Raw genomic sequence first — 12,740 nt, forward strand, 5'->3', positions numbered from 1 at the left:
GATACTAGTCACTGTCAGAGGAAGTGCTTACACACACTCACCAGTTGGTGTACAGGCTGGTGATTGTGGGCTCGCCGTGGCTGTCCAGGTGCTGCGTCTGCTGCAGGAGGACGTTGTTGAAAACCCTGGTGATGTCAATGGTGACGTAATTCTCGATGGACTGCAGTACAGTCATGTAGGCCCGCACACTGGTCAGCAGCTCGCTGGGCTTGGCGATCTCTTGAGTGGCCTGGTTGTACATGGTCATGCCCACGATGGACCTGGGAGAAGAGGAAGAGCTGTAGACCGTGGACTCTAAACTGAGCAATATGGTGGAATTTCTCGACTTTCTTTCTGTGAGCTGTAAAAGAATGTTTACTTGGTAAATCGGATCTCCAGGTGGGAGGTCAGGTACTCTCTTGGCGTGAAGGTGTGCTCCCACACTGCCAAGTTGGGGACGTAGTTGATGGAGAAGCAGAGTTCTGATAGTGCAGTGTGGAGTTTGTCCAAACTGGAGAAATACAAAGCAGCGATTTAAAAAAAAAGGAAAATAATTGCAAGTCTGAGTCTCAAACTGCTGATTGAGAAAAATAATCAACAGGTTAAAAAGAGAACAAGAAAAAGCTCACTTACTTTGTGACCAGTAGTCTGTTCTTCCTCATGCTCTCCACTCCTGGTTTCTCTCTCTCCGGTTCACCCTTCTTCCCAGTCGCCTTCTTGCTCTTCTTGTTCACGGCCTGGCTGATGGTTTTGGCACAATGTTTGGGAAGCAGCTGCAGATGGAAAAGCATGACGGAGGGTCAGACATGAAGTTGATAAAGACTGACATGGCCTTTTCTTCTAGCCCCGCTTATACATTGCAGTATGTTAGAAGAGACATTATCAGCAGATGACTTTGTCACGCTGCACTGCTGTCATCTTGTGGACAATCATTCTGCACTCATCTTTTTCTCAATGCTCCTTCTTTTGGAGATATTCTCATTCAAGTCAATGAAAACTTGTCCCCTCCAGGCTAGACTACTGCAACACACTTCTTGTGGGGATCCCCAGCAAGAACATCCAGAAGAGTGCTGCTAGGATTCTGATCAGAGTGTGGAAATATGACTATTTCACACCAATTCTCAAATCCCTTCACTGGCTTCCTGTTCCACTCAGGGTTGAATACAAAGTCTCCCTACTAACCCAACAGTGCCTCCATGGAAATGCCCCCCCCCCCCAACCTCAAAGTAATACTCACCCCCAAATCCTACTCACGACACCTCCGCTCCGGACAGGCTAACCTCCTCCAACCTCCGAGGACAAAGCTACGAACAATGGGAGACAGGGCTTTCTGCTCCGCCGCTCCCAGTCTGTGGAACGCACTCCCTGACCACCTGAGGGTACCACAGACTGTGGATGCTTTTAAAAAAGGCTTAAAACCCCTTCTTTTAAAAAAAGCCTTTTTTTTTTTTTAGATATCTGCATACTAGTTCTAGCTATTAGGCTGTTCTAGTATTTATTTTTATTATCTTTTTGTTTAATACACTGCAGCACTTTGAGGTTGTTTATTCAATGTAATGTGGTTTTTACTAATAAAATCTATTATTATTATTAAAAAACTGCGTTTGTCCCAAGTGGGCACATCCAGCAACAAATGGCAAATAGCAATTAGACAGTGTAAACCTTTAGTAGCTGTTAATGCTGACTTTAAAAACAGAAACAGCACACGGATAGTGAATAATAAGGTTATTTAAAGATGATTTTAAAAATGCTAATATTGTTCAACTTTCCTCTCAAGCAGATGGACAACTGTGATAAAAGACCGACTATCGACTACAGATAACCTTGCCTCAAAGACAGGACTTTTTCTGTATCAACTAGGAAGGAGCGGTTACAAACTATCTATTAACCTTCAATACAGTTCTACTCCATCAAAGACCTTCACAAGATTATTTGACAAACATGCTGACTGGGAAAAGTTGGCAGACAAACCAAAGGACTGGATGAATACAAATGGCTGGAAAGTCAACAAAACGGTAGCACACTTCAATCAAAGCATCTTGAGTGCAGCCAAGACCACAGTACCAAGAGGTGCTCGAAAGAACTACAAACTGAATTGGTCTGAAGAACTCCAGGCCCTAGAAGATGAAGTTACAAAAGCAACAGAAGAGGTGAAGAAAAACCCAACCACTGAAAACACCACCAATCAAAGGGTTTATCATGCAAAGCACAAGAAAACCTGCACAAGTTTCAGTCCATCAGAAAGGAAGAGCAATGACACAGAGGCACAAAGACTGTTGGCCAATGGTGCTTTGATGTACAAAGGCCAGGTACTGATGATGGATGGTTCGGTGTTCATTCAGCATGTGGGCAGAATAAAAGTGCCAATGCTGATAGAATCTTCAGCTTTATTGGCACGCTCATGGATCACACACCCTTGCGACATGTGTTCTCAAGAGTTTGGGGAGCGTTGGGTTGGCTGAGGTCCTATACTAAAAAACATCAAAGGTGATTAACGCATAGTGCACATAACACATGTGTGGTTTGTCTTGAAAGCCTACATGCCTTTGATACATTTGACAGACAATGATACAAACATCTGACTAAATGTAGTCCTACATCACTGGAATCTACAATCACCCCTTGGTAACCCTCTAGTAGCGAAGTGATTGTTGCCACTATAAATGTGGCTGTGGGGGCGTGGCCTGGGGCAGAGTCAATATGATATCCTCATATTTATGACATCATGACTACTTTGCTTGGCAATGATGCACATATATTGTTTAAAAAAAGGTTAAAGAAATGCTTTACATATATTTAAAGACAAATCTGTGTTAATGTTATAACATATGTTTTCTTACATCATATTGTTTTGCTCCATTTTTCAATTGTTGCTGCTTATTGTAAAAGCTAACATAGGCCACACTATATTCTGCTCTCCCCGATTGTTGTAATTTAGTTTGCCAAATACGTACACTGTCCTTTGAAGTACATATGATGAATTAACTTCTGGTTTATTGATATTCTACACAATTTAGTCACTGTAAAACTAACATTTTTCGAACAATATAAGTCGCTTTTTTTTTTCATAGTTTGGCCAGGGGTGCGACTTATACTCAGGTGCGACTTATGTGTGAAATTATTAACACAATACCGTAAAATATCAAATAATATTATTTAGCTCATTCACGTAAGAGACAAGATGTATAAGATTTCATGTGATTTATGGATTAGGAGTGAGAGATAGTTTGGTAAAGGTATAGCATGTTCTATATGTTATAGTTATTTGAATGACTCTTACCATAATATGTTAGGTTAACATAGCAGTTGCTTATTTATGCCTCATATAACCTACACTTATTCAGCCTGTTGTTATTTATTTTGAATTGTCTTTCAAATGTCTATTCTTGGTGTTGGGTTTTGTCAAACAAATTTCCCCCCAAAATGCGACTTATACTCCAGTGCTACTTTTATATGTTTTTTTCCTTCATTATTATGCATTTTCGGCCGGTGCGATGTATACTCCAGAGCGATTTATAATCCGAAAAATACGGTAATTAATTGATTCCTTCAGGAGAGTTCCCTCAGGAAAATTAAAATTCCAGCAGCAGTGTACAGAATTGAGATCAAATTTAAAAAGTAAATAATGGGGGGGTATAAATGGAAACAAAATAGGAAAATATTACAATAAGAACGAAAGTAAAAAGCAACAATGGGAATAAAAATATAACATTAATATAAGAAGAGAAACTAGGCAGTAGTGAGCATGTTATGAAAAAGTATTGCACTATTATTGTTTTGCAACCCCTGTCATCCTAGTACCCCCCACCCCCCCAGAGAGGAGTTGGGACAAAGGACTTTTTGAGTCTATTAGTCCTGCACTTGGGATGAAGCAGTCTAGCACTGAACAGGCTCCTCTGGCTACTGATAACATTATGTGTTGATTTATTGACTGAGGGTTGTATCTGCAATGACAACATTAATACTGTAGGTGTGTCTTCCTACCTGGTCACTGAGGGTACATTGTTCAGTGCAGATATCAGTGATCAGATTTCGGGCTTGTTTGGCCATCTCATCCAAAAACATGTTACACAAGGACAAGCTGCGGTCTCCTATGTGATGACGCTGCAGGACCAACCAGAATGCACAAGACAAGGTGATTATGTCAATATGCTAATAATAATGATAATAGATGTGTTATGTTTAAGTATGTCAAAGTGTATCCGCTCACCTCTTCGGGACACAGCTCGTGCGTGCAGGACATGAAGTGTGTGCAGAGCAAGGGGAAGCAGATGGAGTGACGGCTCTGCGAGGGAAGCTCTAAGCACTGCTGGAACATCTTTTCAAAAGCACGACTGTAGAAGCTGCACAAAGCAGGAAGACACAAACAATACGTTTTCATGACGTTGACAGTATCTCACGGAAGTAAGCGACTGCTGCTATGACAACACGGCCCGCTTTACCAGAATATGGAGAGGTCTGACGTCTCCACCAGCATCTCCACAAGCGAGTCCACCATCTTGGTGTGGAAGATGATGGTGTTCATCATTTTGCCCAGCTCCTTGTGGTCGGCGATACCCAGGCTAGCTTTGGACACGCTGGTGTAGGCCTGTACAGAGGAAAGGCCATCCCACAACTTCATTTTATGGCATACAAATACAACATTTGACAAGCTTTGAATACAGCCACAAACTGACCATTTCAACACTTGACAAGCTTTGAATACAGCTACAAACTGACCATTTCAACATTTGACAGGCTTTGAATACAGCTACAAACTGACCATTTCTCATGCAGACATTGAAACATTTTCCCCATTTTCTAAATACACCGAAACAACTGAAGAGTAGTTATATGAACATGTGCTACAAACGCCAAAAGCAGTGAAGTTGGCACATAGTTTGAATGGTAAATAAAAACAGAATCCAATGATTTGCAAATCCTTTTCAACCTATATTCCAAAGAGGAAAAATAAACATCCGGACTATTCTAGGCACAAAGTTCAAAAGCCAGCATCTGTGCTCCAGGTTTTGGAGCAACATATGTTGCCATCCAAGCAACGTCTTTTTCATGGACGCCCCTGCTTATTTCAGCAAGACAATACCAAGCCACGTATTACAACAGCGTGGCTTCATGGTAAAAGAGTGCGGGATCTAGACTGGCCTGCCAGTAGTCCAGACCTGTCTCCCTATTCAGAGTGTGTGGCGCATTATGAAGCATAAAATACCACAAATGTTGAACAACTTAAGCTGTACATTAAGCAAGAATGGGAATAAATTCCACCTGAAAAACTTCAAAAATGTGTCTCCCAGTTCCCAAAGGTTTACTGAGTGTTGTGAAAAGGAAAGGCCATGTAACACACTGGTAAAAATGCCCCTATGACAACTTTTTTGCAATGTCTTGCTGCCATTAAATTCTAAGATAATGATTATTTGCAAAAAAAAAATAGTTTCTCAGTTCAAAAATTAAATATCTTGTATTTTCAGTTTATTCAATTGAATATAAGTTGGAAAGGATTTGCAAATTATTGTATTCTGTGTTTATTTACGAATTACGCAACGTGCAAACTTTACTGGTTTTGTATTTCGGAGCCTTGATTAGTTCCAGCTGAGGTACTTTGCTGCCGATCCCAAAGATTCGCAGCCCTAGCCTGTACTGTATGTGACACTTTTTAGCTTACAAGGTTTCCTTTATACACCAAAATCACAGGGGTGTAACGGTACTCAAAAATTTCGGTACGTACCTCGGTTAAGAGGTCACAGTTCGGTTCATTTTCGGTACAGTAAGAAAACAAGAAAATATAATTTTTTGGTTCTTTATTTACCAAATTTGCAAAATCTTCTACCAAACATTTTTTTCTTAGTGGAATATTTGATGTGACGTAATGGGAACCTTGGATAGGTCAATAATTCATAATAACATTGATTTTGATTCAATATTATGTTTTGAGCAATGACAGTTTGAAAGAAAAAAAAACACCTTTGTTTTATTATTCAACGTTGCAACTTTTTCTAAATTACATTTAACCTTCAAGCTTTTTTATTTCACTTTTGTTGTGTTTTTGTTTATTTTAATAGTATTTTTAGAATGTGCCATGGGCCTTTAAAACATTAGCTGTGGGCTGCAAATGGCCTCCGGGGCACGCTTTTGACACCCTGCTATAGATAATAAAAAATAAAATCTGATAAATCTATGGGTAAAAAGCAGAGCCTGGAGACACATGCGCATTTATCATAACTCTCTCGCTCTCTCTGTCTCTGCCCCTCCCTCACCAATGTTGCTGCTGTGTGCACAATTTGTTTTGTTTTTAACCCATTATTAACCCTGAATGTACATCATTAATACACGCAACCACAACTCAAAATGCCGGACATTTGAGGCATTTAAGAAACTCCACCCGGACAGCCCCGCAAAAGAGGACATGTCCGGTGAATAGAGGAGGTATGGTCAGTCTATCCTAGCCTGGTCGCTGCTAGCACCGGACATGTCCTCTTTTACTAGCATGCTAGCAGCGACTGGGCTAGGATAGACTGACCATACCTCCTCTTTTCACCGGACATGTCCTGTTTTACTAGCATGCTAGCAGTGACTGGGCTAGGATAGACTGACCATACCTCCTCTTTTCACCGGACATGTCCTCTTTTACTAGCATGCTAGCAGTGACTGGGCTAGGATAGACTGACCATACCTCCTCTTTTCACCGGACATGTTCTCTTTTACTAGCATGCTAGCAGTGACTGGGCTAGGATAGACTGACCATACCTCCTCTTTTCACCGGACATGTTCTCTTTTACTAGCATGCTAGCAGCGACTGGGCTAGGATAGACTGACCATACCTCCTCTTTTCACCGGACATGTCCTCTTTTGCAAGCATGCTAGCAGTGACTGGGCTAGGATAGACTGACCATACCTCCTCTTTTCACCGGACATGTCCTCTTTTACTAGCATGCTAGCAGTGACTGGGCTAGGATAGACTGACCATACCTCCTCTTTTCACCGGACATGTCCTCTTTTACTAGCATGCTAGCAGTGATCGGGCTAGGATAGACTGACCATACCTCCTCTTTTCACCGGACATGTCCTCTTTTACTAGCATGCTAGCAGTGATTGGGCTAGGATAGACTGACCATACCTCCTCTTTTCACCGGACATGTCCTGTTTTGCTAGCATGCTAGCAGTGATCGGGCTAGGATAGACTGACCATACCTCCTCTTTTCACCGGACATGTCCTGTTTTGCGGAGCTGTCAGGGTAGAGTTTCTTAAATGATCAATATTTTGAGTATTGTTTACGCTACTTAATATGTCTGTGTGGAAACTGGTTCGGTACACCTCCGCACCGAACCGAAACCCCCGTACCGAAACGGTTGAATACAAATACATGTACCATCATCACACCCTTACAAAATCATTGATCATTGTTGACGTGGTGGAAAGAAGTTTTGGGAAGTTGCTTTGTCACCTGCAGTCTGAACCAGTCGAGCCTCATGCCCCTGAAGTCAAAGACCTCCCCATCCTCCACTGCAAGGCAGAGCAGAACATCTTAGCACAGCTGTGGTCTCCATGGTGACAGAGACTGTACTGAAGTTGCACCTTGTTTGACACTGAGGGAGGTCATAGTGTTGACAAAGGAAGACATGATGATGGACTCATCCTCCGGACACACAGACAGGTTCTAGCAGACAGAGAAAAGCAACCGTGAACATGTTGAGTTGTGCACATGTGCCAAAGTTATCGAGGCCTATGAGCCACAAACTGATGGAGAGAAGAAGCCGGGATCCAGAAAGTACTAAACCATGGTGAACATGAGGTGCACTTGAAAGTACCGTGTTCAATAACCTGTGGTTTCTCAGGTGGACGCCAGACTTTTGTTGATTTACAAAAGCACTCAAACACTTAAACATTAGCTCGCCGTTAGCTGAGAATCGGCTCTCAGCCAATCACTGCCAACTCGAGAGAGCTCTGTGATTGGCACAGCAGGAAAGGGGCGGGTCCTCCTTGTCAGAATAACAGGTGAATAAGAGCACCTGTGTGTTCCTGAATGTGAGTATCATGTAAGGCTGGGCAATATATATCCAGTTTGTAAGATATATCAATATATTTTTAAACAAGATGTGAATTAAGAAAAATAATGTAATATCGAAATCATTTATTTCAAGTTAAAATGATCACATTCTGCTTATTTGTTGTGTTCCTTGTACTCCCCCGCGTCCCACCTCCTCTCAACACTCCATGGGCTAATAAACCCCCCTTCCTCCTTCCAAGGAGGATATATTAATATACTCCATATACCGCGGGTTTGTCTCTGTGCCATATAGAAGATGACTAACGTATTTTTCGGATTATTTGTCGCAGTTTTTTTTCATAGTTTGGCCGGGGGTGCGACTTATACTCAGGAGCGCCTTATGTGTGAAATTATTAACACATTACAGTAAAATATCAAATAATATTATTTATCTCATTCACGTAAGAGACTAGACGTATAAGATTTCATGGGATTTATGGATTAGGAGTGACAGATAGTTTGGTAAAGGTATAGCATGTTCTATATGTTATAGTTATTTGAATGACTCTTACCATAATATGTTAGGTTAACATAGCAGTTGCTTATTTATGCCTCATATAACCTACACTTATTCAGCCTGTTCACTATTCTTTATTTATTTTAAATTGCCTTTCAAATGTCGGGTTTTATCAAATAAATTTCCCCCAAAAATGGGACTTATACTACTACAGTGCGAATTATTTATGTTTTTTTCATTTTTATTATGCATTTTCACCAGGTGCGACTTATACTGCGGAGTGACTTATACTCAGAAAAATACGGTATATCGTGATAATGGAGTATATGTATCTTTTTAGCTGCTGGCATTACACTACAGGTTCTTCCCACTCTTTCCTGTCTCTCCTTCTCACAGACAGCAAGCACACCTTCTTACATACCTCACATACTGTCACCTCATACCTCACATACTGTCACCTCATACCTCACATACTGTCACCTCATACCTCACATACTGTCACCTCATACCTCACATACTGTCACCTCACATACTGTCACCTCATACCTCACATACTGTCACCTCACATACTGTCACCTCATACGTCACATACTGTCACCTCATACCTCACATACTGTCACCTCATACCTCACATACTGTCACCTCATACGTCACATACTGTCACCTCATACCTCACATACTGTCACCTCATACGTCACATACTGTCACCTCACATACTGTCACCTCACACCTCACATACTGTCACCTCATACCTCACATACTGTCACCTCACATACTGTCACCTCATACCTCACATACTGTCACCTCACATACTGTCACCTCATACGTCACATACTGTCACCTCATACCTCACATACTGTCACCTCATACCTCACATACTGTCACCTCATACGTCACATACTGTCACCTCATACCTCACATACTGTCACCTCATACCTCACATACTGTCACCTCATACCTCACATACTGTCACCTCATACGTCACATACTGTCACCTCATACCTCACATACTGTCACCTCATACCTCACATACTGTCACCTCATACCTCACATACTGTCACCTCATACGTCACATACTGTCACCTCACACGTCACATACTGTCACCTCATACCTCACATACTGTCACCTCATACCTCACATACTGTCACCTCACACCTCACATAGTGTCACCTCATACCTCACATACTGTCACCTCATACCTCACATACTGTCACCTCATACCTCACATACTGTCACCTCATACCTCACATACTGTCACCTCATACCTCACATACTGTCACCTCATACCTCACATACTGTCACCTCATACCTCACATACTGTCACCTCATACCTCACATACTGTCACCTCATACCTCACATACTGTCACCTCACACGTCACATACTGTCACCTCATACCTCACATACTGTCACCTCATACCTCACATACTGTCACCTCATACCTCACATACTGTCACCTCATACCTCACATACTGTCACCTCATACCTCACATACTGTCACCTCATACCTCACATACTGTCACCTCATACCTCACATACTGTCACCTCACACCTCACATACTGTCACCTCATACCTCACATACTGTCACCTCACACCTCACATACTGTCACCTCACACCTCACATACTGTCACCTCATACCTCACATACTGTCACCTCATACCTCACATACTGTCACTTCACACCTCACATACTGTCACCTCACACCTCACATACTGTCACCTCACACCTCACATACTGTCACCTCACACCTCACATACTGTCACCTCATACCTCACATACTGTCACCTCACACGTCACATACTGTCACCTCACACCTCACATACTGTCACCTCATACCTCACATACTGTCACCTCATACCTCACATACTGTCACCTCACACGTCACATACTGTCACCTCACACGTCACATACTGTCACCTCATACCTCACATACTGTCACCTCACACCTCACATACTGTCACCTCATACCTCACATACTGTCACCTCATACCTCACATACTGTCACCTCATACCTCACATACTGTCACCTCACACGTCACATACTGTCACCTCATACGTCACATACTGTCACCTCACACCTCACATACTGTCACCTCACACGTCACATACTGTCACCTCACACGTCACATACTGTCACCTCATACCTCACATACTGTCACCTCATACCTCACATACTGTCACCTCATACGTCACATACTGTCACCTCATACCTCACATACTGTCACCTCACACCTCACATACTGTCACCTCACACCTCACATACTGTCACCTCACACCTCACATACTGTCACCTCACACCTCACATACTGTCACCTCATACGTCATATACTGTCACCTCATACCTCACATACTGTCACCTCATACGTCACATACTGTCACCTCATACCTCACATACTGTCACCTCATACCTCACATACTGTCACCTCATACCTCACATACTGTCACCTCATACGTCACATACTGTCACCTTCGTACGTCACATACTGTCACCTCATACGTCACATACTGTCACCTCATACGTCACATACTGTCACCTCTTACGTCACATACTGTCACCTCATATGTCACATACTGTCACCTCATACCTCACATACTGTCACCTCATTCCTCACATACTGTCACCTCTTACGTCACATACTGTCACCTCATACCTCACATACTGTCACCTCATACCTCACATACTGTCACCTCATACGTCACATACTGTCACCTCACACCTCACATACTGTCACCTCACACCTCACATACTGTCACCTCATTCCTCACATACTGTCACCTCTTACGTCACATACTGTCACCTCATATGTCACATACTGTCACCTCATACCTCACATACTGTCACCTCATACCTCACATACTGTCACCTCATACCTCACATACTGTCACCTCATACGTCACATACTGTCACCTCACACCTCACATACTGTCACCTCATACGTCACATACTGTCACCTCATACCTCACATACTGTCACCTCACACCTCACATACTGTCACCTCATTCCTCACATACTGTCACCTCTTACGTCACATACTGTCACCTCATATGTCACATACTGTCACCTCATACGTCACATACGTATACGCCTTCACGGAGCAGAGAAGTAGCAGCATGGGTAACGTTAGTTGTGGTGCCAGCGGAGCCGTGCGAGTGGCGATACGAGAGAAAGAAGGTGCCAAACTGGTAACAAATGGAGGAAGAATTAATTCCCAATAAAAACAGCAGGGGGTCCATCGTCTGGCGGTGGTTTGGCTTCAAGTGGGAAGATGTCGAACAGACAACCGTAATTTGTCAAGTGTGGGGCAAAAGCGTTGCTACAAAAAGTAGCATTACTGCTAATAGGTAGCATCATTTGAAAAGTCACCTGCTAGAGAATGAAGAGTGATTACTCCGCATGTCAACATCTCTATTAGGTGCCACACGGCCACACCAACAAAATGCCGAGGCAACCATTTCCACATCAACACTGTATTAAAAAAATAGTGGACAACATAAGTAGATAACGTCCGCAGTAACCCACCACATAGCGATTTGATTTCCTATTATGCAGCTCATTTTTATTTGACAGTTATTGAAATATCTTGTGTGACATCATGCACAAAAGTGCACTTTATTTGTCTTAAAATATTGTAGTGGTGTTCTGTACAAAAGTCCACTTTAATTTAGTGTTGTTTTGATATGTCATCTTAGTGACATCATACACAAAAGTGCACTAATAGCTTGTTTTAAAATGTCTCTGACAATCTTGCACTTTATGTTTTGGAAATGACATGAATGTTTGTGCCATTGCTTAATAACTGTTTAAGAAATACACTTTTGGTCAATTGACTTAGTTGTGATTTCCCTCTCTGCATGAAAGTTTAAAAGTAGCATATATGAATGCAGTATGAAGAAGAATGTTTGAATGTAGACACATAGAATCATCATAATGCTGTCATTATATGCATCAAGTGTTCATTCAAGGCTAAGGTACAATATGGAGATATATATCGTGCATCGTGAAATAGCCTAAAAATATTGAGATATAAAAAATAAAGCCATATAGCCAAGCCCTACTTGCACATATTCATGATTGGTTGGTTGTTTACTAGAATGAGTCAAGATTGGTTAAAATTAGGGCATAACATTAGGGACAGGCCAATCAGTAGATGGCAGAGGGATTCTCTTCCTTCGATGTGTCTTTTAGCGATGTAGACCACGTCCAGGAAACCCACAATGAGTCCACTTGGCCACATTTGCAAAAATGTATGTCTGGATAAA

At 42.1% G+C, this 12,740-nt stretch overlaps 1 protein-coding gene across 2 annotated transcripts in view; it reads right to left on the reverse strand.

Moving 5' to 3' along the window:
* The window catches only part of LOC133559744 (nck-associated protein 1), a 71,692-nt gene that overhangs the window by 18,364 nt on the left and 40,588 nt on the right, over nt 1-12,740 (reverse strand). For both annotated transcript variants that reach the window (XM_061911807.1, XM_061911806.1), the window contains exons 14-21: nt 7,550-7,631; nt 7,419-7,477; nt 4,422-4,567; nt 4,190-4,322; nt 3,964-4,083; nt 613-752; nt 359-490; nt 42-260 (exon numbers count right to left, since the gene is read on the reverse strand). In XM_061911807.1, coding sequence (XP_061767791.1) covers nt 42-260; nt 359-490; nt 613-752; nt 3,964-4,083; nt 4,190-4,322; nt 4,422-4,567; nt 7,419-7,477; nt 7,550-7,631 — 1,031 coding nt within the window. The remainder of the gene's footprint in view (nt 1-41; nt 261-358; nt 491-612; nt 753-3,963; nt 4,084-4,189; nt 4,323-4,421; nt 4,568-7,418; nt 7,478-7,549; nt 7,632-12,740) is intronic.

Source organism: Nerophis ophidion, linkage group LG09 (genome assembly GCF_033978795.1).
Source record: "Nerophis ophidion isolate RoL-2023_Sa linkage group LG09, RoL_Noph_v1.0, whole genome shotgun sequence".
Classification (NCBI taxonomy): Eukaryota; Metazoa; Chordata; class Actinopteri; order Syngnathiformes; family Syngnathidae; genus Nerophis; species Nerophis ophidion.